Source organism: Monomorium pharaonis, chromosome 1, assembly GCF_013373865.1.
Source record: "Monomorium pharaonis isolate MP-MQ-018 chromosome 1, ASM1337386v2, whole genome shotgun sequence".
Classification (NCBI taxonomy): Eukaryota; Metazoa; Arthropoda; class Insecta; order Hymenoptera; family Formicidae; genus Monomorium; species Monomorium pharaonis.
This window is the reverse complement of record NC_050467.1, coordinates 19,561,722-19,584,098: the sequence shown is the minus strand read 5'-3', so window position 1 is coordinate 19,584,098 and position 22,377 is coordinate 19,561,722. Positions and strand designations below refer to the sequence as shown.

General features: G+C 37.9%; 1 protein-coding gene across 2 annotated transcripts in view; it reads left to right on the top strand.

The window, feature by feature from the left end:
* Positions 1 to 22,377, top strand: part of LOC105833563 (leishmanolysin-like peptidase) — a 265,922-nt gene that overhangs the window by 191,180 nt on the left and 52,365 nt on the right. For both annotated transcript variants that reach the window (XM_036287491.1, XM_036287497.1), the window contains one exon: positions 20,051 to 20,081. In XM_036287491.1, the coding sequence (XP_036143384.1) occupies positions 20,051 to 20,081 (31 nt within the window). The remainder of the gene's footprint in view (positions 1 to 20,050; positions 20,082 to 22,377) is intronic.

Sequence of the window (22,377 nt, the reverse complement as noted above, 5' to 3'; positions counted from 1 at the left end):
GGCTGCGTAAACCTTGTTCCGGATCATCGTCGAATTTCTCACACCGCGGATGGCCTCAGGCCGAGCCGGAAATTTGATTTGATGCGGGTGAAGGGGTGAGGGCGGGAATGCGATTTATTGAAAGGTCGTTACGGGCGCACGATATATTCGTTATCCCTCGGGTGGCATGGCAAATATTCCGAAGAGTCGCGAGCGAGAGGGTGAGTTTGCTGTCGGTGGTCGAACAGTGACCGCGGCTAGCAGTGGTATCATCGAATTAGGTTGCCCGCCGAGCGGCGCTAATGTGAAAATTACGACCGCGGAAAGGCTCGCCGGTTTATAATCGGATCTACGCCGTTGAGCGGAGAAAAGCTGAATATTTGTGCGCGATCCGAGAGAGACACGGAGGGGTTTATCGTCCGTTGCTTCATTACAGATTCCTCAACGTCGTGTCTCGTAGGGAATCGTATTGTTTGTACGATAATGGACGGTAATAATGAAATAACCGCGTAATTTTAAGAGAATCCTTTGACCACTATACTTTTATAATTTCTCGACGCAGCCATGCGGACTAATAACTCTCTTTAATTTATAATTAAGTCAGACAAGTTGTTTTTCCTCTGTCATTATTTCCTATAAATCACTGCTTGTATTTGTACATTTTATAATTATGTAACGTTTGTGATTGTTTCTTATTTCGCCTTTCTTTTAATATTTAATAACTTCATGATTTATATTTTATTGTATTATATTAGAAAAAAAATTAATATTTCTTAGATTATATTTATTATAAAATTTTTAGATGATATTTCTACACAATATACATGAAATTTTACTATTTAATTGTATATTGATATTATCGTATCGATTAATTTTCTTTAACTTTGCATAATAAAGTCAACAAATAATTAAATAAATTGGAATTACTATACATATTATTGTATAAGTTTAAGATTAAAATCTTATTTACAAGCTATTTACATTTCAGTTACGAATCTTATGTTGCACGAAATTGTTGTGCACGAACGAAAATCCCGAAGGGGAACCGCTAGAAGCAGGATTAAAATCCATCATCAAATTTCGTACGTTCTCTGTTGAGCGGTAAACAGCAGAAAAACAGGGTACATAGAAAGAAGTCAGAGGTCTTAAGACCAGCGTAGCGTCAAAGGTAATGCGAAAGAATATTGGATTCTAGAATGTGAATTTTGTCGTTGCGTCGCGCTTGGCGCAGGCCGGCGCAGAGGCAAATATCATCCATTAAAGCCAGAATAAAATATTATTTCGCGCATTTCACCGTGCCGTCTTAAATTTTAATATAGCGAGGCGATGCGACTCGTGTTCTGTACTATATCATGCGGCGAATCGTTAAAGCGGAAAGTACCAAATTGTATCGTAGTGCATTTCGTCTCCGTTGCATAGAATAGTGGTGCGAGTACATTCGCAGCGTTAAACTAAGCATGAAATTATGACGAAGTGCCGGTGTTATTACGAAGCACGAGATTTGGGACTGCGGATTAAGTTGCATATTACGTAAGCCGTATTTCAGAGGGGCAGAGGTTACGTCTATGTTACGCTGGACGTAACAAACATTAAATTCTACTCAGAGCTGGTAGCGTTGCTCAAAGTATGCAAAACCCAAAGGATGAAAGTTCAAACAATATTTATCACAGTCCGTAGAGCGACGCTTCCATTGCTGTCCCTTGATGGCCGAAATTCGCGATTTAATCATATAAGCATTATATCATTTTTGTGACAGGTAAGGTTCCAGAATAACTAAATTTATACAAATTTTCAGCTGTATGATTGATAACCCCTGTGTGGCTAAAATTATCTTTAAATAACACAGAGGTACTTTAAATAATACACAAATCATAGCGAGAGAGATATTATTATTTAGAGAAAAGAGAGATTAGAGTAATTTATTTGCTAATACAGCTGTTGAGAATGTTTAACTCTACAATATCAACTAAAATTACAAACTGCAGCCATATAGAATTTATTTTTTTCATTCAAAGAAATATGATCAAAAAAAAATATGATCGTAAATATCTAAATTTCTCAAAATCAATTACAAAGAAAGAGACAGTGAAAAACATGGCTTATAATTATTTATGCAATGAAAATAATTATGTTCAAATTTTATACAGATACTCAAATGTGATAACAATTTTTTTTTTATTAAAAAATTTTAAATATAATTTGAGATGTAACGCATATTCTTAAAAAGCGAAGATGTTGGGATTGCAAGTGAGAGAAGAATCTCATGCGCTATCTGTATCACGCGTCGCTGCGAATCGCGGAGAAACTCCCCGAGTTCCGAGACGTTATAACTATCACCAGACGTGGGATTTAGAGAAGGATTAAGTCGAACATTACGCGACGGGTTATATCACCGGATACAGGCGACGACGGAATACCAAACTAGATAAACTGCCGCGCCGAGTTAGATGAGATCACAGGCCATAGGCCAAGTCATGCGCGTGGGTATCATGTGTTTTCAGAATTCCGCGGTTACGTCGCCCGACGCGACGGACGAATATCTTAACCGGTGCTCCGGGATGGCGAGACCCTGTGACGCGTAGCTCCTCCGTTGCCGTCAAATCTGTTTAGCGCGTGTCACGAATCCGAATGGATCGTCGCCGCGGTCGTAGCCTGATCTTTCGCTCAGCGGGACGCTTTGAATGCCACTTTATGCGCACGACCGTCTCATACCTAGGCCACATAAATTTCGCGTAACATCTCGATGCTAAACTACCGTGTATTCAAAAATGGAATGTCGCTGCAAAACGTTTTTCTATGAGGAATAAGATTCTTTTCACCCGCTTTCCATTGAGATTTTTTTCATATTAAATTTACATATTTTATATTTACTTATGTAAAAGCTCCGAATAATACAAATAGCTGAAAAATTTTAATAACAGCTTCTTCAATAAATCAATATTTCAACGATAGGCAATTAACATTATTATTCAAAAATTATTAGTATCTTTTTTATTGATATGTAATTTAATATTTGTTCATTATTTGATTTTAAAAATTTATTAAAATTTAATACACTACACGATTTATTCGTTGAATATTCAGTCCTATATGATTCTATTTCATATAAAATTTAATAATAAGTTCTATAACAAAGAGAATACAATTTACAAACAGGTGTTCATGCTTGACATTACACGAGTGATCTTCAGTCACACAATAATGTTTTCAATTAGTTCTTGATAATTTTGACTACAGCAGTAAAATATGTTCTCACTGATCTACATGTTGCACTTACGCCATACCGTTTTTTTAATTAACTTTATAACTAACGCACTTTCTATCTAACAGCTTCGTGGAAAATTAAAATAAGAATAATTAAGTTGATGATACTGTGAAATATCTCATTGCGCCGGTGGAGCTTGACAAGAGTCACACTGCTCTTCTCTTTCTTAATCCGTCTTCCTACTCTTTCTCCGAAGGAATAAAGAGACGGGAAGAGATGGTAAACTGTACGAAAGAGCTCCGAGAAGGTTATATCGTCACGTAGGATTAAACTTATACGACCAGCCGTTGTCTCGCGGGCGTATTTCAAGTGCCATCGGTGCTCTCTTCCCCCGATTCTGCTCTCGAAAACGTCTGCTGCCGCCGAAACTTCTCGTCTACGTCTCTCTATGGCAAGGCGGCGCCGTGTTATACGCGCTTCGCGACGAGCGGAGGACGAGAGGGTAAGAGAAAGAGAGAGAGGGAGAGAGAGAGAGAATCGAAGAGGCAGACAGAGATTGCGCCACATCGGATATGAGGCGGACGCGAAAGCGGAGGATGTGACGTTCGACGTAATCCCGGGGCGCAATCCTGACGGTGCCGTTGCCGCGGGAACCTGTCAACTCGTGCGTACACGTGTCAGCCTTTCGACGCGAAACAAAAACTATATATGACATCGGTGAGATTGGAAAAGGGCGGAAACAGGCACGGTACAGCCGGGTACACGGCAGAAGCTGAGTCCGCGTACATTTTCGTACATCTCGTATCATAAGGAGTGACGCCGCTGGGGATCGCCCCGTAGCTTTCCGGTTCCCCCAGGTCGCGCCGCTCGTATCTTTCCGTTATTTTACGGAATATAATTATGATGTGACCTGATATAATTGTGACGTAGCGAGAATTTTTATTCCGCAAATGTAGACGAGTCGTTTCTTCATTATTTAAAAGATAAATCACTTGTTTATTATTTCGGGTTTTGAGATTTCTGAAGATAATCTTGACATATTCCTATAATCACGCGTTCCTATAATACGATATCTGTAATATAGTTTTATACAATTATCGATTGCTATACCTATATCTGTACGACAATCAATAGAAAATGAGGATAACGCGTTCTTTTTCTTCTCTAGCCTTTTAACGTGTACGACTGGTTGGCTTGGCGCGGAGCACACAATGTACAGGAATAATACGAATTTTCGCAAACGTGGATTTACCGGATTTCGAACGTGAACCACGCAATTATTATCCGCGACCATCATTATATGCGCATCGCAATTTCCGATAAACCGGAACGTCTCGTGTCATAATGAAATCAATAAACGAGAGCATGCGTGCATTTGTTATAATCGCGGCCGATGCCTCTTGAGGAGGCTCGCGTTATCTCGGATAAGCGATTCTCAGGAGACGCGATAGGCGAATCTCCGTGACGCATATTCTTCGCACCCAACGGCCACCCGCTGTGTAACGTAGTAATTTTACATCGAGGCGTCGTCGCGAGTAATTTTGTCAGAACCATAAATTCCAGCTTAACTCGTTAGTCCGACCGTGCTCTCGTCGTTTATATCGCGACATGGTTCGTACGTACGCTAATACCTTAACGCGGAGCATAAAGCAGCTCTCCAGTGGCTCGTTGCACGCTCACACGAATGGAAGGCGCGATCAGCAACGTTACAGCAAATTTCTATCCTTCCGCGTGAGGTTTCACCTCGGCGCCGCAAGTGGCTGGTTGTGCGATGCCGCAAGATGCGCAGGATATGTTCGCCGGTGTGCTTAATTAACTCGGATAGCTCATTACTGACACCCCTGCCTCGCTGTTCCAGTCTCCCGCGATATGACGCGTCTGCTTCGCTTATCAAGTTATCAACTTCACACGAAAGACGTCACGTCGTATCATCGCATGGAATTTTGTCAGTTTGCTTAATCCCTCGCTACGTTTCATTGTGTATACGCTGCAACTGTTCAAAAATCTTGCTAGATACATAAATCATGTCTTGTTATAATATTTGTAATATTTAATGTATAATGGTATAGCAGCGTATGTTATACAAATAATTTTTAGCTCGAAATAATTGTTTCGCGCTGTTTCGTATTAAGCAAAATTTGTTAAATAAATTTCAGAGTTAATACATTTCTGTTAAATAAAACAGTGAGGAATTTAGCTAGCTATTTTTATTTAAGTATATCAAAGTTACTATATTACAAAGTAACATAAATTCAAACATAAATTCACATTTTTTTAAAAGATTTTATGTGCAAAGAATAATGTCACTATAAAAACTTAAAGTGAACACCACTGGCGAGGAAATTCACGAGGAAAAAGTTGAATATAAGCTATACTCACTCTTACATTTTAATAAATAAAATATGAGTTGAACATTTTTTTACTTCTATTATTAGCATTTATCTTTTCTTTTCTTTATGCCAAGTTCTCGATTCGACTTCGCTACTTTCTTTTCGCTTCGTTTCTTTATACTCTAAACGCAGAGGCTGAAAAATACCGTTCGAAAGATGTCGCGCGATAAACGTCGCCTGTAACATTCCAGGGGGAACTTTTTTTATAGCGCTATCGTCACGTATGCAGTTGCTGCGTATCTTCTTCGTACGCCAATGGTCCATCGATTACGGAGCAAGAGTGTGCGGAGGCGCGAGGGTACACGTGGCGATGAATAACGGGGCGAAGGACGGGGGGACGGGGCCGGGGGAAAGACGGAGTACGGAAATTTCGTGCGTTCCTCCCCGTGACGGGACGGGCATTAATACACGCTGCCGTGAATTTACGATGCCGTGGAAAAGCAATATCTGTCGCTCCGGGGGCGTGCTGCTGCGTCGGGGGGGCCCGACCGAATGTTCTGACAACCACCTGGCAATCCCTTCGATTATTCGTTCGTCCGCGCGTCGCAATAGCGTGCACGGGCCAGCGCGGCGCAATCAAAGTCGGCCTCGTAAACCCGCCGGTTTTATGCCAAATCCGCCGGATTCACCGTACCGCCGTCAATCTCGGACGCGCCGCCTGTCACGTCACGTTCGCGCGAATTTCGCCCCGGCGTGTTGCTGGGCGAAAGAACAAGTTTAATTCGCTTGGGCGTCTCTAAGTGCATGGCGCGCGGGCTGAGCGAGAGATAAAACGCAAGTTTAAACTGTAATCTAATATTAGCGTACATTCATCCTCTATCTCTAGTAGGTATAATAAAACAATAGTATTAGATTTTTGTGACTTTTTTTTACTGCCTCGTACATTATTGTTTTACTCGTGGATTTATTCGGACTAATATGTCATAACTTTTAGTGTCCGTCTCCAAGTATCGTATATCGTATGGATCGAATATATTACGTAACATTTTTCAGTGTTACGGAAGATAGAAATTCCTGAGATACGATGTTATTTCTTATATTTGACTTATGATACGTTGACTGCACGACATATGTATTCATGATACTTTCAAAAATATCGAGTTGTCCGATTTTAGGACACGAGAAATATTAGGATACTGGAAATAAATACACTGGAAGTAATACTAGGAATAGATAAATGTTTTATTCTGGATTTGTGCTCAAATCTAAACGTTATCAATAGGGTATATGGATTTGGAAAATGTAACATGTATGTATTTCTGAAAATATCATATCAAATATCAAAACCTCGCTGGTAGTTTCTTCGAATTTAGAAAACATATTTATGTGATTTACATTTGTTGGTTTACATTTCGGATTTACAATAAACGCATTCCTTGTTATGTATCTGTGTTCTATTTTATCTGCAGAAGAGCATTCCTAACATCATTTTTTAAATTGCATTTCTAACAATCTTTAGCTTATAGAATTTGTTTGCGAGCATTTTGTCAACAAAAAATATATTAGAATTAAATAAATATACGAATGAAGTATCTGTTGTACTTTTATAAAAATATGTTATATTTACTTGATGAAAAATCATAAATTAACATTATATTATTCTTATCGCTTGACAAATACATTTCTTCATATTTCTGTCGAATTTATTTTTCTCAGGAAGCTTTATTTATTGAACGTTGGAGAGCAGAAAGCTTTTGCCACATCATTGCCTTTCTCATCATGCGAAGAAAATAGCGGCATCCCTAAATTCTCAAATTTCCGGCCAAGTAAATCGAACGATATAAATTTTCCGATCTATTTCACTCTTACTACTCTTTATCTTTCCTGTTTGTTTTCACTACCTTATCTTGTGCCACAGAATCGCTAGAATCGATCCTGCCATTGAGATTTCTTTCGGAATTACAATCGGGAACCGAGGATAAATCCAATGAGGGTCCAGCGAGCGAAAAGTGTGGGGCGTCGGTAGAAATGGAGCAAATTGTTACCGTTAATTGGGGAAAAAATCTGTGGATACGTGACATTACTCGTAATCGAACTTGCTCGATCTAGCGACTGAATCTTTTTAGATTGCCAGTTAAAGGAGTCATTTTCACGTTGTCTCTACGCCAGCGACGTGACTTACGAGCTGGTTACAAAGGGCTCTGTAATCGACAAGCCTAATGATCCGCGAGCGATTTCTCTCGTCTTCGTCAAAAAGAGAGATTTTCATAAGGCAGATAACATTACTGTCATCGATCGCGTTGCGTTTGATCTTCTCAATCTTCAACAGCATCCTCTCTTCTCCCATCGCCTGTCATCTATTTATCTATTTTTTTGCCCTTTCATACGACAATCCTCTTTCCCTTCTCTCCATCCGAGATCGCGCTTGATCCCTCACGTAGAAGACATGGTGGTCGATAATGCTGGTAGGGGTCGCAAACTTTGGGACGAGAAAGAAAAAGAATGAAGCGATGATAAATCGTCGTCCTTTGTGTAAACAGTCACGAGACATATGTTTCGTATTATTTGTAGTGGAAATGAATTCACTGCGTACTATAATGAAATTGTTTGGTATTCTTGTATGATGATCACGTCTGTTTTTTAAGAAAAATATTATTTCTGAAAAACAATTTATCGACCACAATGAAATTTATTTTTTATCTATTTTTCAAAGAGATGTATATTGTTGCATGTTTTTCAAGAATTTTATTTGTAGTAGACAAAAAGATTTAGCTTTACCATAATAATTTGACAACAAGTTAATTTCATTTTTTGATTCGTAATAATTTGATCAAATATTCTTGTTGAACATAAATAAAAATATTTTAGAAAAGAACGAATGTAAAATTTATCAGTTTTCTTATTTGTAAAAGGAATATATATATTATATGTATATCATTTGATATTTTTGACAATAATTAAGACATATGATTTTACATGAAAGATTCATTTGCGCTTTAATTATACATAAGTTGAATTACGTTTCGTGCATAAGCTCACTCCGATAACTTTAACATTGTAATTGGTTTTGATAGCGTGAAATACTATAATTATTACATCAAACGATCACCGATTGATCATGAAACAGTAAAGTTAATTTCTCTCGTCCCTTCCTCCCCTTCTCCCCTTTATGCGCGCATTTGTACGCCAAAAGCTGAATTCTAATAGATAGTAAATAGAACATATACTGAGCTAGTAGCGTGAACGCAATCAGGATGCTATCTCATGCAAAGCCTCGACGGTCATCTCTGCCTCCTTCTCCTCTATCACCTCTTACGTCTCTCTCTCCCTCTCTCTTTCTCTCTGTGTCTATCTTTCTCTCTCGCCCATTCCCACTTTCGAGCAAGAGCTCGCTTTACGCTCGAATTTGAACCCTCGAGAAAATTATAGAGGTGGGTTTGCGGCGGTGCCGGCCAAGCTAATCCCACCGTATAATTAACCACTGGCAACCGTCCGGGTTCTCCCTGCCACCGTACGCCATTACTCATGGCTAAGCTTCCACGAATGTGTATACACATACGCCATTCCCTCGCGAGCCCACCGATTCCACCGTCCGCGTATAGGAAGAGGTGGCCTACCCGTCTATATCCGCAAAAAGAAATATATGTGTCCGTATAGTCCGTGTGGAACGCCACGGCGACACGTACCTGCCGCACGGCTCTCGACGGTAGGTAGATATCGATTCGGCGCGGTGGATGTGGTTAGACCGCGAGAATGGTCGGACGATCGTCTTCGGAGCGTGAAGCGTGTCGGAGGGCTAGGGAGTAGTCCCTCATCCTCTCGGTCGCCACCGATATACCCGAAAAACCTGAGGAGAACAGGGCGCGCTCCGATTGTAATTGAACCACAGAGCGTAAAGCTCGAATGGACCATGATACTCTCACGCGGTCGACTATTCTACTTTCTGGTCGGCAATCCACTTTAAAGCTACGATCAGTAAAACGTCGTAAAGGTAACCATGGCTACCTAATGTGACTTTAATGCTTAAATCTTTGCCAGTTTTGTTTATTAGAAAAAAGTTCTAGCTATAAATACTGCACGCGATTTACTCCCCGAAGCGTGACAGCAATTATTTAGTCTTTATTTGAATATTAGATGATTATTTATTTAATATTATATTAAGAGAGCGTATTTACACGCTTATTAATTATGATGATATTATAATTATATTGCATTGTTATACCTTTGACTAATCAGTGATTATAGTGTACCGAAATAATTTTCAGTAGTAAGAGTCAATGATATAGCCTTTCGAAGTCGGCACGCGGGCATGGTTGAGTGTCACAATTCGTCATTACTTGTTCATCCTGTAATATTATATGATAGTGCGATGTGAATCAAAACACACTCGACATTTTTAATAATTAATAATTTTTCATACTTTTTTCCATAAATTTTCTGTACATGAACGGTACATACCATTCTTTTCTTTTTTAAATAAGAAAGTATTAAAACAGTTTCTTAAAATCTTTTTATTCTCTAGAATGTGGAATGTCTGTATTATTTCTGAAAAATAGAAATAAAGCTAGTATGAAATCTTAATGAATGAACGCTGTACATTACGAAATTTATGTATATATATGTAAAGATCTATTAAACGGGCCATTTTGTTATTTACTAATTGTGCGAACTAATTGATGGATTGAAATGTATTCTGTATAAGGCACATTTCCGCCGTTACAAAGAGCGTGAAATGTTTGCATGAAATATCGACGAAGCGATACCATTTACCTGTCGTTTTGATTGTCCGGCGTGTTTTACGAGAGCTATACTACCAGCGGACTATCCGGAATCGTTTCATGAAAGCACCGGAGTAGTTACCATATCGTCGCTGTTATCGGCATTACGACTGCGTTGGCGCGAGGCCACTTTCGTTATTATCGTGTTTAAATGGACGGAAAAGTTCGTCGTTAAGGTCGACGGAGAGTCGTCGCCGCTTCAGGCGTTATTAAATTACTCGCTGACTTTCCATACCAGTGGTTCTTTTTTGCTCCTTTCTCTCTCTCTCTCTCTCTCTCTCTCTCTCTCTCTCTCTCTCTCTCTGTAGTCATGATAATATACCTAACAGCTAGGATATTTACATGCAACTTAAAGCTCGCAGGTGCGTGAGCGAGACACTTTTACATCAGCGAGTCTCCAATTACAATAATTTGAAGCTAAAAAGAAAGAAATTTGCGAAACTTTTCTTTTACAGCTGTTCTTTTATAATCGTGCTACATGAGAAAATTACGTGCTTAAAATTTCGTACTTCAAGCGTATTCGCGATTTTACATTCCCATATATGTTTACTATGCGCATGACTCCACTTTTCAGTTTTCTTCTTTTTTTTTAGCACTGCAAATTTACATTTTTTGACGCTTTTGTATAGAAGCTGACTACAAAGGTCATAAGAGCTAAATTAAATGCTTCGTAGTAATAATAAAAAACAAGTACATCATACAATTAAATGTGGTGTAGTTAAAAAATCTATAAGGTTATCAGAATATTACGGAGTTACCATAAAATCTGTTGGAGATAAATAGTTAAAGATACAAGCACAAGTGCGTTTATTGCAAATCTTTACGAACGATAGACGTCATATTTGCGGGTTTCTGTAGACGTAATAAAATATTCACTCACGGGAGAGGTACAGAAGTGGTGATATTTTTGTCTTATATCTGTTGATAACGGTGTCTTATAACTCGTCTAGCGAGCGCAATCAAGGAACACGTTGGCTCTAATGCACCGTCAGATGAAGTTCGTGATTTCGTAGAGAGTCGATTCGCTACGGACGAAAATAATACAGCTGCAGTTTAAAAGAAACTGAAGAAACGCCGCCATTACGGTGGCCGCTGCGAAAGAAATACTTTAACAGTAAGCGATCGATCGAAGTTATCGCACTTCCACGGCCGATCCGCACTAACGGCGCCGTCGTTATCTCAAGGAAAAGTTCCTTTTTTTTCTAATTGAAAAAGAGCAACCCCTTTAGCACACAGGGGGTTGGACGATGCAGCTTAAGCGATCTCGGTAATGGATGGTGGAAAATAGTTTTCGTTATCGTTGCCATGACGGATAGTCTCCGTATCGGATAAACGATGTTTCGCTGTATAACCCGTCCCGGCCATTGCCGATTCCTTAAGCTGTCCTCGGAAAGCGCCGTCATATCGCAACGCTAAATCTCCGCCGACGAAGGTAAAGCGTAGCGACGTTAGCGCGGCCCGACAGAGAGAGAGATTTCTCCGTGGAAAATGTAAGGGTGGAAGATCAAGGGCCGGCCTCGCGATGAAGGAAGTAAATTACTGGGGCTCATGAATTTTTTATGGGCTGTCGCAAGACCCGTCACCGTCGTCGACAAATTCTCGAGCGGCCCGGTTTAATGAGGCCGATTAAAAGTCGGATATCAAACGCGCGCTCGATCGTCAAACGAATGCATAATGCAAAAATCGCTGCACCAACGAAATACCAAATTCTGCGATCCCGCCGACGAGATATTCGTCCCTGTTGTCGCCGTCGCCGTCGCCGCCGCCGTTGTCGACAGAATGAAAATCTCATTTAACTCGCTACCTCGCGAGATGGCGAAGTGTTGCTGAAGTGATTACGAATAACGCCCGTAACGCACGTCCGGTGAAATGGCTTTTTCTTCACGGTGTGTCACGTTTCCGTGACGTAAAAGGCGAGACGGCGCGTCCACGTGCTCCCACGTGGAACAAGATGGTAATAACGCGGTAAAGCGTTTAGCACGGCCGGGACCCGTTGCACTTCTTACGCGCGTTTACGCCGGTGTGCAGCCGGTGGAACGAGCGAGAGCGATCTCGTTTCGCGCGTCAGACTGCCGCGACATTAAGTCCCGCTCGCGGTCTTTATTCACGGCGAGCCTTAAATATGAAATGGCTGCGAGTGTGCGGCGGCGGTCGCGCGAGTTGGCGTCGTGCGACACGGTCCGTTACGATCGTATAAAACAGAGAAAGATTACGACGAGCAGAAATGATTCCGAGGGGCCGTCGTTGCGAACTGGGTTTACTATCTCGCGCGAGATGCCAAAAGAAATATTAGGGACTTAACTGAGGTTTGACTTTTGAAAAATACGAAAAGTGCCTCTGACTGACCGCACTCTTCTTTTTTAATTAATATTATAGCACTTGAAATTTATATTTTGGAGAATTACAGTAATTTTTTTTTTTTATCAGGCTTAGTTGAAACATCACGATGCGTTATTCGTGTCGGTTTAGTACCAGACTGCCATATCGATCAGACTGTCTCGACACCTTGAGATATGCAATTATATATAAATACCTAATACATGTGCCTGTCTATTTTATGCACTATGTTATGCACATTAATTTATGTACATTCATATAGACCTCAAAACTTTTAATTGTATGATTAGTGTAATTCTAGAAAAACAATGTAATCTGCATTTTAATACACAACGAAGATTATCTATCGTATTAAATTTGAGGATCTTATATTATTAAGAAAAAGTTAAGTCCTCTTTCGCTTCATTATTGCATATTATATGCAGATCGCATAAATTGATAACCTCAGCAATGAAAATTTCGCATTTATATGAGTACTTCTACGCCGTATGATAACGTGCAATTCGACTTCAAGTTAATTCGAATAAAGGTTGAATGGGGCACTCTTGAATCTAATAGTCACTTGCGAACAATAGAATCTCCGACTCGCGCTGCGAATCGTCGCTCGACATAGACTAATCTCGAAAGCTAATAGTCATTGTGCTTGCATTTCATAACGAATTATGCACTTACATAAATGCAAATTGTGCACGCGCATACGTCGCCAAGTATGTAAATTCTTGCCCACGGATGTTCTGGTTGGCGGTCTAGCGGCAACCACGTTATGGTGGTTGTGTATTCGTACTTTGAATTTACAGGAAATGCACTTTAAGACGTTCTGTTTGTACGAAGTACAAGGCAAATGCGATTTTTTTTATCAAATAAGCGCAAGATTTTTTTTTTCTTTGAAATAATAATGAATAGAAAACACCAATATTCTAAATTATAATATTTTTAATTTTTTACACACACGTACAATAATTTAAATGACATAATTTATGTAAATTTTTCGAGGCAAGAAGAAAAGATCGCTTATTAACCTGATAACTGGGGTGTAAAAATCTGTGAAACTTCCATGATAAATCTTCTCAAATGGTACAGACTCAAGTGATGATACAGACTCAAGTGGTGATACAAATTCAAGTGATAATACAGACTCAAGTGACCTACGTGAAATTATTTTTGCGCTTGTCGGCGATCGTTTAATTAAACAAAAAAGTTTTTCTTTTACTATTTTTACACTGAGGAAAATAAGTTGTTGCTTTAACTAAATTTTTCAACTTGATTAAGTTTATTTAATTCAAATATTTATCAAAGAACTTCAGTCAAATATATAAAGATTTGATTTATAATTTAAATATTTTATGTATTTAAGTTAAATGAATGAATACTTGAATTAAAGAAACTTAATTGAGTTGAAAAATTTAGTCAAATTAACAACATTTTTTTCTCAGTGCAGTATCGTTGGAAAAATAACGTATCTCGCATCATTCGCGTGGGACGGCTCGTCGTAGAATCTCGTGAAATTTTCGCGTCGTTCATATTAACTGTATAGTCATAAGCTTTTCGCATTCTAATCATCAGGGTGAACGTGTTTTCAAGTATTTTTAAAAACGTGGGAAACGCTTCGTTACACTTTCATGTTTCCTATATCGCTGCTATTTTGTCGCGTGCTTTACAGAATAACTTTATCTCACGTAAAGAGCTCTTTCGCTACGTAAAGTTTTTTTTTCCCTTCACGCGACAATAGGCGGTTTGAAAGTGGAGATACTACGATGTAATAGTACGACAATGGTAAGGGGGTAGACAACACGCTCGTGATCCTCTCGCTCGAAAAATCTTATCACTTGTATACGTTCTCGAGTGCTCAAAGACTTTGAAGAGACGACGAAGTGTAACTGTCGTTTAGCCTCCCGTATTGTATGCCACGCATACCTCCCTTGCATCCTAATGAGGACTTTAGACGCGGCACTTGCATCCCTCTTTTTCTCTTTGTCTCTGTCTCTTTCCGCCGACGCGCGCGGCCGTCGCGACTTACTGCTACTTTTATTGCAGCATAAAGTGTATGTTTCCTTGAGAAAATGAGAATGTTTAAAAGGATTTTATGCCGGGCATAACGACGCAAATTCAGCAGATGTGGATTTACGCGGATAGACCGAGCGATTACGCTGGGAACGTTCTTTTAGTGGCAACATGAATTTTTATTCCTTAAAAGTCGTTCTACCATCCCCATGCTGGCGAACATATAGACGTAAGAAATTATAAGTAACAATTGTGTACGCATAATGTAACCGTTTTTCTCTGTGGTATTAATGAAAAGCTAAAGATATCAGATACACGAGACGTAAAAATTAAAGATAGTCAATTGTGAGTTTTCGCTTTTTGTATAATGTGCGTTTTATCTGAGAGAATAATTTATATAATAACTGATAAAAGTAATAACTTGTACATCGTACACTTCGCACTAATTGCCAACAGTATTTCATCTTCCATTCCTTGCAGTAAATAGCGAACGGATGATATTCTGAATCGGCGGACGCGTTAAGCTTGAAACAATCGCATAGCATTGCCATATTTATCCAAGGCAACGAATGACCGCGGTCCCATTTGCAGATCGTAAAGATAATAGAGACGCATAGTCGTAGCCATTCTGTATCATCAATAATCCAGCACCGTAACGTGGCCTGCAATTTGCAGGACATTAGCACCGCGGTCAGATTTCGGTGTTCTGCACTACGAATGATGACTGATTTCGTTAATGTAGCGAATACACGTGCATACCGCGCGGTTTCTGTGTCCTATTACGAGATGGCCGAAAGATAAGACCGCGAGTAATTTCGCGATCTACGTGACTTCCAACCGCGACGAGTACGCGATAAAAGTTATACGAGTCTTTGCGCTACGTACATTTTTGTTTTATGAGTCTAGTCTTAAAATCGGAAGAAAATGCCTATGAAAACTAAGATATAAAAATTGTTATCTTGCAACTTCGAAATTATCGTAATTAATATATTTTTACGTATTTTAAATTATTTTACTTTTTTATGTAATTCTTTCTAGCATGAATTTTAAAATTGAAAACGGCTATTTTGTCTGTGTAAAACGAATTTAAGAGTATTAATAGAATATTAAAAATTGAAAGATATTTTTCAAGTTTATTATTCTGTAGCATATTTTCATTTTTAAAATATTTCTATACTGAAAAAAAGAGTCTTATTAATTCAACAAGACTCTTTCTGCAGTGCAAATTTTTAATATTGCAAATTTTTAATATGATTTTAAATATATAATGGTTAAAAAGATTTCATATACTCAATTTATGTATTATAAAACTTTTTTTTTGCAAAATTGCAATAACTAATTCGATTCTACATATGTCGTAAGCCTACTTGGACGTATTACCTGTTACATCACTAGACTTAGTAATTAGTCGTAAAAGCCTACTCAAAATTCTGCTGCTACGGAATATCATGGATGTTATAACCAGATTCACACTCAATTAACATGCCCGCGCTTACGTTGCGCGCGACTCCGCGGTGAGGCGACATTATGGATTTTATCGCGGCGGTCGCTAATTGCTACTGAAATTTATCTGGCGCCTCCATATTCTACGGGATATTACTACAGCACTGCAGTAGTACTCGAGATCATAACTTACCGTCCTAAATCAACACGCTGTTCTCCGTGGCGCTAAAACCGTGAGAGTGGTGTCTCGTTTGATTTTGCCGGGTAACTCGCTGAGTAACTCGCTAAATCAAGTACATTTGTTTAAGCTTTTTTTTTTCTCTGCTGTATAAAGTTCTAGACTATTTAAAAAAACAATAAGATCGAATTCCGATCATAACCATGATATGTAAGGTACTTAATATTCGTAACATTAAAAAAAAACTTGTTTGTTTAAATATATCGTAAACAAATTTAAAAAATCAACAGCTTTTAAACAAGCGCATTATCATGACATTACGTATACAAATGATATATTGTTAAATTATTTTTGTCATTTGCTAGGTAAGGTTAAGTTACAACCTAAAAGCTAATGATGAGAAATAGGGAAAAAGAGGGAAGTTTTTACGCAACGTCAATTTAGATGAGATAAAAGCTAAAAGAGATGTGGAAGATATACACTATCGCGACATATACAGGAAATTGTACATTGTATGTAAAGGAAATAGTACTATAAGACAGGGGAGAGAAGTATCCGCGTAAAGGAAAGAGAATGAGAAAAGGGGAATAGCTGAGATAAAAATACTAACGAAAGCTATACGGTAAATGAGAAAAAAAAATTAAAGAAAAAAAGAAGAGGAAATGGAGAACCAGAGTGACACGAAGCGAATAAAAACTAGAAAGATTTCGGACTGAGACGGGAGAAAATGAAGAAAGGGGCGAAGGGATAAGTTGGATTAGCTGAAACTATCTAGTATAAGAAAAGAATGAAGGGCGAAAATCTAGCGAAGGAATAGGCCGTCCACTCGCGCGCACAGATTAAACATCTTAATCGCTTACAAGTGCAAAACTGCAAATTGCGCACTCGGGTGAAATGAAAATGGCACCAAGTATACGTACCCTCGATTGTAAAAGAGGCGCGTTTGAAACAAAAAGTTCAACGGGCTTGAAGCACAAGAGGGAGAAGAGGACGCGGGACTCGTGAACGCGGAAGCGAAGGGTGAATGGTCATAGAGAAAGGGTCGACTAAAAAGTCAAGACACAGGAGACATGCCCAGCGAATTGGAGACGCTTTGCGTGAGTGGTGTGAGTTACAGCGAGCTTAGCAAGAGTGCAGATAACTTTTTTTTTTAATCAGCGATGTTAAACTGTTCCTTTAATCTCAGCTTTGCAGTTTTAGCGGAGGCATTCTCTATGATTAAAAACGAGCTTGTTTCAAAACTATGCGATTGCATTAACAATACAATTTTCTGCTGCGAAAACTTCCTCCGTATACTCGGGCTGTTATTGTTGTGGTCGTATTTTACTATTTTAATTTAAAGTTAATATTTATCAAACTGACAGGAATGTTAAATATTACTTAGTAAGATATGAAGAATAACTGTAATTTTACAATTTCTTTCTTCTTATTTAATTTTTCTTCTGGATCTATCTACGAGAATACGAGTTCCCATAAATCTGTGAAATGCTGAAAAAGATAATATTAAGTAAACCGGCGCGGCGCGATATATACTTTGCTGACAAGTAGATTAATCTACTTGTGCGGAATAATTTTTGTGCATACGTCGCCTTTATTAAAGTAGACTGCAATCTCGTCTTTTCTTCTTGTTTGATAACGCGATTGTACTTTGAAATAAACGGAGCGTTTCCGTGCCTACTAATAATATCTTAACGTCATTGTACTTCGAGATTGTCTTCGCATTTGTACATATTGGCACAAATTGCAGAAGCAGTTGCCGAAGAAATTATTCATTTTGCTTTCCCAAACAACGGATCCCAACCAACCGCCACTAACCGGCAACCATTAACCAACCATACTTAACCAACCACGACCAACAAACAGCCAGCAAACAACGATCTCCAAACAAAGTTTGTTCACAATTAATTAAATGTTCATATATACTAGGTACTTGTTATCGTTACGAATTATTTGTGCGCGTCTGAATACTTCGAATTAAACGGAGCGCTTCCGATCTTCGATTGTAAAAAGATAACTTTTTTAAACGTCATTGATCTCAGGCAATTTCCTCGCATTTTGTCTTATTAATGATAAGGCATGAAATCGATAATCGAATATCAAAATGTTGCCATCGCTTTTTCGCGACGCTGCACGCTGATTGGTTCTCTATTACATTAACTTCGTGAGAGGCTGCCATTGCGGAGTTAGTAAATAATAATTTGTATAGATGATTATCTATAGTATTATTATTCCAATTTATTAAAAATAAATAAATAAAACGCTAAATAGCGCACGTCTGTTGTGTCTATTATTAAAAATTAAATGGAAATAAAATTTTGGTAATTTAAATTTCTATTTTTAACAAAAACTTGCCATTACGATGCTCTGACTTTTTTTTGCGACACAGAAAATGAAATAACACTAAATAACGCTGGGCCAAGAAGAGCTTTACAACATTTCTAATTGCCGAAACTCCAGACTCACCTGTCGCGAAACGTGCGACGTGGAAAATGACAGCTTGTCAACTTCTGACGTTCCGCACAAAGCGCCGTTTCGCGAGTGTACTCACTGTGAAATCGCGTATCGTCGTACATACCGCACCTTTTTGCCCCTCACTGAGATTAAAGTCCTTTGCGCTTTGTCTACAAGCGTGTCTGACATCCTCCATCCTCCGCCTCGTTTTGCACGATGTTCCTCCGGGCGGAAGATAGACGCCGACGGATAAGCCGACGAATAATTTTCTTTAACGCATATCAGGCCGAGCAAAATTAGTCCTGAGGATGAAATGTGGGGGATAAAAGCGGAGCGGGGAGACTTGCATCACCCTAACGAGACTCTAATCTTCTTCCCTCGTTGAAGCTTAGGGCAGCTCGCTCAAACTTTCGCCTCGTACACCGGGTAATTAAAATGTTAATCGAGGTATTAGCCAGTTAAGGAGAAGGTTTGCCCCGGCATACTTTGGTTTCGCCCGTATGTCGTCTGTCTTGGTTAACGGAACTTGAAAGTCGAACTTCAATTGGGTTGAATGTGAACGAAGCGCTCAGAGAGATAGTGACAATTCTGTTCCATGAGAGATAGGTATAAATGTAATAATCATTTTTTAAGCTAAATAATATCGCAAATATTAGATATCTTATAATTTTGACTAAAAAAACGATGAGATATATACATATATATATATATATATATATATATATATATATATATAATCAATTTAAATTTTCAATTTAAAATATTGATTATTGGTAAAATTATTATACAAAATGTAAATGGTAATATCACTTTCTTCTTAATGTAATATAGTCATAATATATTAAACGCATTATATGTTTCTGCAGCTTCAAAATTGTTGTTGTATATTAATTTACGAAGTATTTATGAGAACTATGCTAATTATTTTATGCATTATAATTAAGAATTAGAATTTTAAAGTTTATATAAAATAAGAAATGTCAGAAACAATATAGCGTTAAAATAAAATGTCGATTCAGTGTATATTTATACTACGCGTTATGTATTATGAACGTAATTTTTCGGTCATCTACCATAGCGGTTTGGGATTCCTATTTTGGAAATTAGTTCGAAAATTAGTTTTGGCCACCAGTTTACTGCGAACTTTTGAAATTGGTAGGTTGGAGGACTGGCGCGACCGGGGAATATAGTTTTCTGTCGTCAACGAGTAACCCTGTACATTGTCAAGTTCTAATGTTATTACAGTTCATTCCGAGCGGCATTTCAACGTCGGTCAACGACGAAATGTCGACGGGAAATTGTTAGCTTCCGTTACATCTAAAAGACCATCTTTCACTTTTTGTTGCAGGTTGGACGACGAGAAACTGGATCTCATTAACGTAAGTAATTTCGATAAGATGAAGCATTACCTTTTACAACTTTAATTAAACGTCTCGCTCGTAGAATAATGTAGAGTAGAAATTATATTCATCTAGAATCTCTGAGACTGAGAATCAAATCTTCTAAAATTTATGAATATACAGCTGCAGAAAATGTAATATTAAAATAATGGTACAGAAATTAGTAATAAATGGAAATAAGAGCAATATTAATAACAATTTTTCACTTTAATTTCTATTAAAAAATAATTTTAGATAAAAGAGTAATAATTTCAAAAAAACTTGATAGTTGTCATTATTAATAGGCTAATTTAATTTCAAAGAAATTATCAATCCGAACTATGCGTACAGTATATATATGTGAAATTATCATTTTGCAATTTAGTCCTCTTTGCACTGGATCGATTAAAAGCCCCACGATATTAGATCTCTGTAATCGCGTAAGCCTCCGTACGATTTCGTCGACGTTGATCGACGTCGATATACGGGACCCAACGGATGGAAATGGACCATGGTAGAACTACGCATTCCACGCCATATCAAACGTTGCCGGCGTCATGGCGGCCTAATGCACCGCGTCGCGAGCATAACTGTATGCGCCAAATAACCGGAAATTACTGGGCGCATTTCAATCAGAATCGCCCGGCAACGTCCGTCGCATGGACCATCGTTTGTTCCGCATAAATAGATGCCTGGCTTGTACGATAATCTCTCAAATCGAGTCGGGAAATCTCGGGGAATTGCCGGCTTCTCTCTGGAGAGCCGCTTTTCCGGTAAAGTTACAGCGAATGAACCCTATATTCAACGGAAACGCTTGTTTATCATTCGCATTGCAGTTATATCACGCTAATATATCAGTGAAATATGGAAATTAGTAACAGAAATATCTTCTTTAAATTTGACTTTATGACTTAACTTTATAATAAAAGTTTACAAAGGTTTAATTTAATAGTTAATATTAAATATTGAACGATTAATTAATTAAATTGTGTAATTTCAAAGGATCAAATTTATCAAAAACATGAGTACATAAAAATATGTTATTTATCTTTTAATTTAATTTTACTTCTTGTGTAATTAAGATTAAATTTCTACAAATGAGTAATATTGATCTCTTCAATTAAATTTTTGACATGGAAAACTAAAACTCAATTATTAAGATGTTCCAATTTCTTAAAGAGTGTAATTCTACTTTGCATTTCATCATATCATAAATGCAACGTAGTTACATTCCTGTTTGCACGTATATACTTGAGCGGAAAAACTGTAACGAATTTCGTGATTATACAAGCGCGATAATAACGACATTTCGAAGTTTGTCTTTTTCGACAATATATAAAATGGAGTGTAAATTGCAATGGAATAAAAGTAGAAATTTGCAATTCAAACAGTGCAGAGCAATATTATATATTGTAGTCATCACTAAATATTGAAAATGATTTTCTTCCGTTTATCCTGTATCATATTACGTACATCCGCTATGAAATTGCGCACTTAAGCAAGGTAGAACGCAATATCGTGTAGTAAGCGCCGCAGATTTATCTCGATCGTGAATTACTGTATTTAGCAACATGCTCCAATTGCAGTAGTTACGATACTTTACACGTAGTACAGCAAAACAATCGTCTTTGACTTGGATGAAGCCACGTTCTCCATTTACCCTTACAATTGCATTTCGCTAGCAATATAGGAGCGTAGTTCATTAAATCTCCCCTGTGGTCGAATGTTTCAGCGAACCACGACACCTTAAATAACCTTTTGATAAATATATGCTTAAATGGTATGGATTTCTCCCTCCCCTCTCTCTTTCTCTCTCATGCTTTAAACTAAATGTCTTGAAAAAGCATTACGTTGTACTAATATTTTATTTTATTTTTCTTCGCGATCCATAAAAGAAAGTTTTTAAATACATTCCACATATATTTTTTATATTTCCGTACAATTTAATAGAAAAAGACAATTTAAAAGTATATGTCTAAAAATAAAAAACAAACTTATCTCTCCCCCCCCCTCTTTCTCTCTTTCCCCTCTCCCCAGTTGTTGCAATTATGAAAAGTAGTTTTATTATTTGTACGTACATATATACAGCTCTTGATTGTATTGAAATTAATTTTATTATTTTTACATATGTATGGGTATATATGCAATATAGATGTTAATTGTTCACATACATCAATTTTCAATTTCTTTCAAAATTCCTAAAATGTTTTTATTTATTTTCCGCATATTATCGTCGCATTTAAGTGATATATGTAGCCAGTTGCAAAAGGATCAATTGAAAAGATACATATTTTGT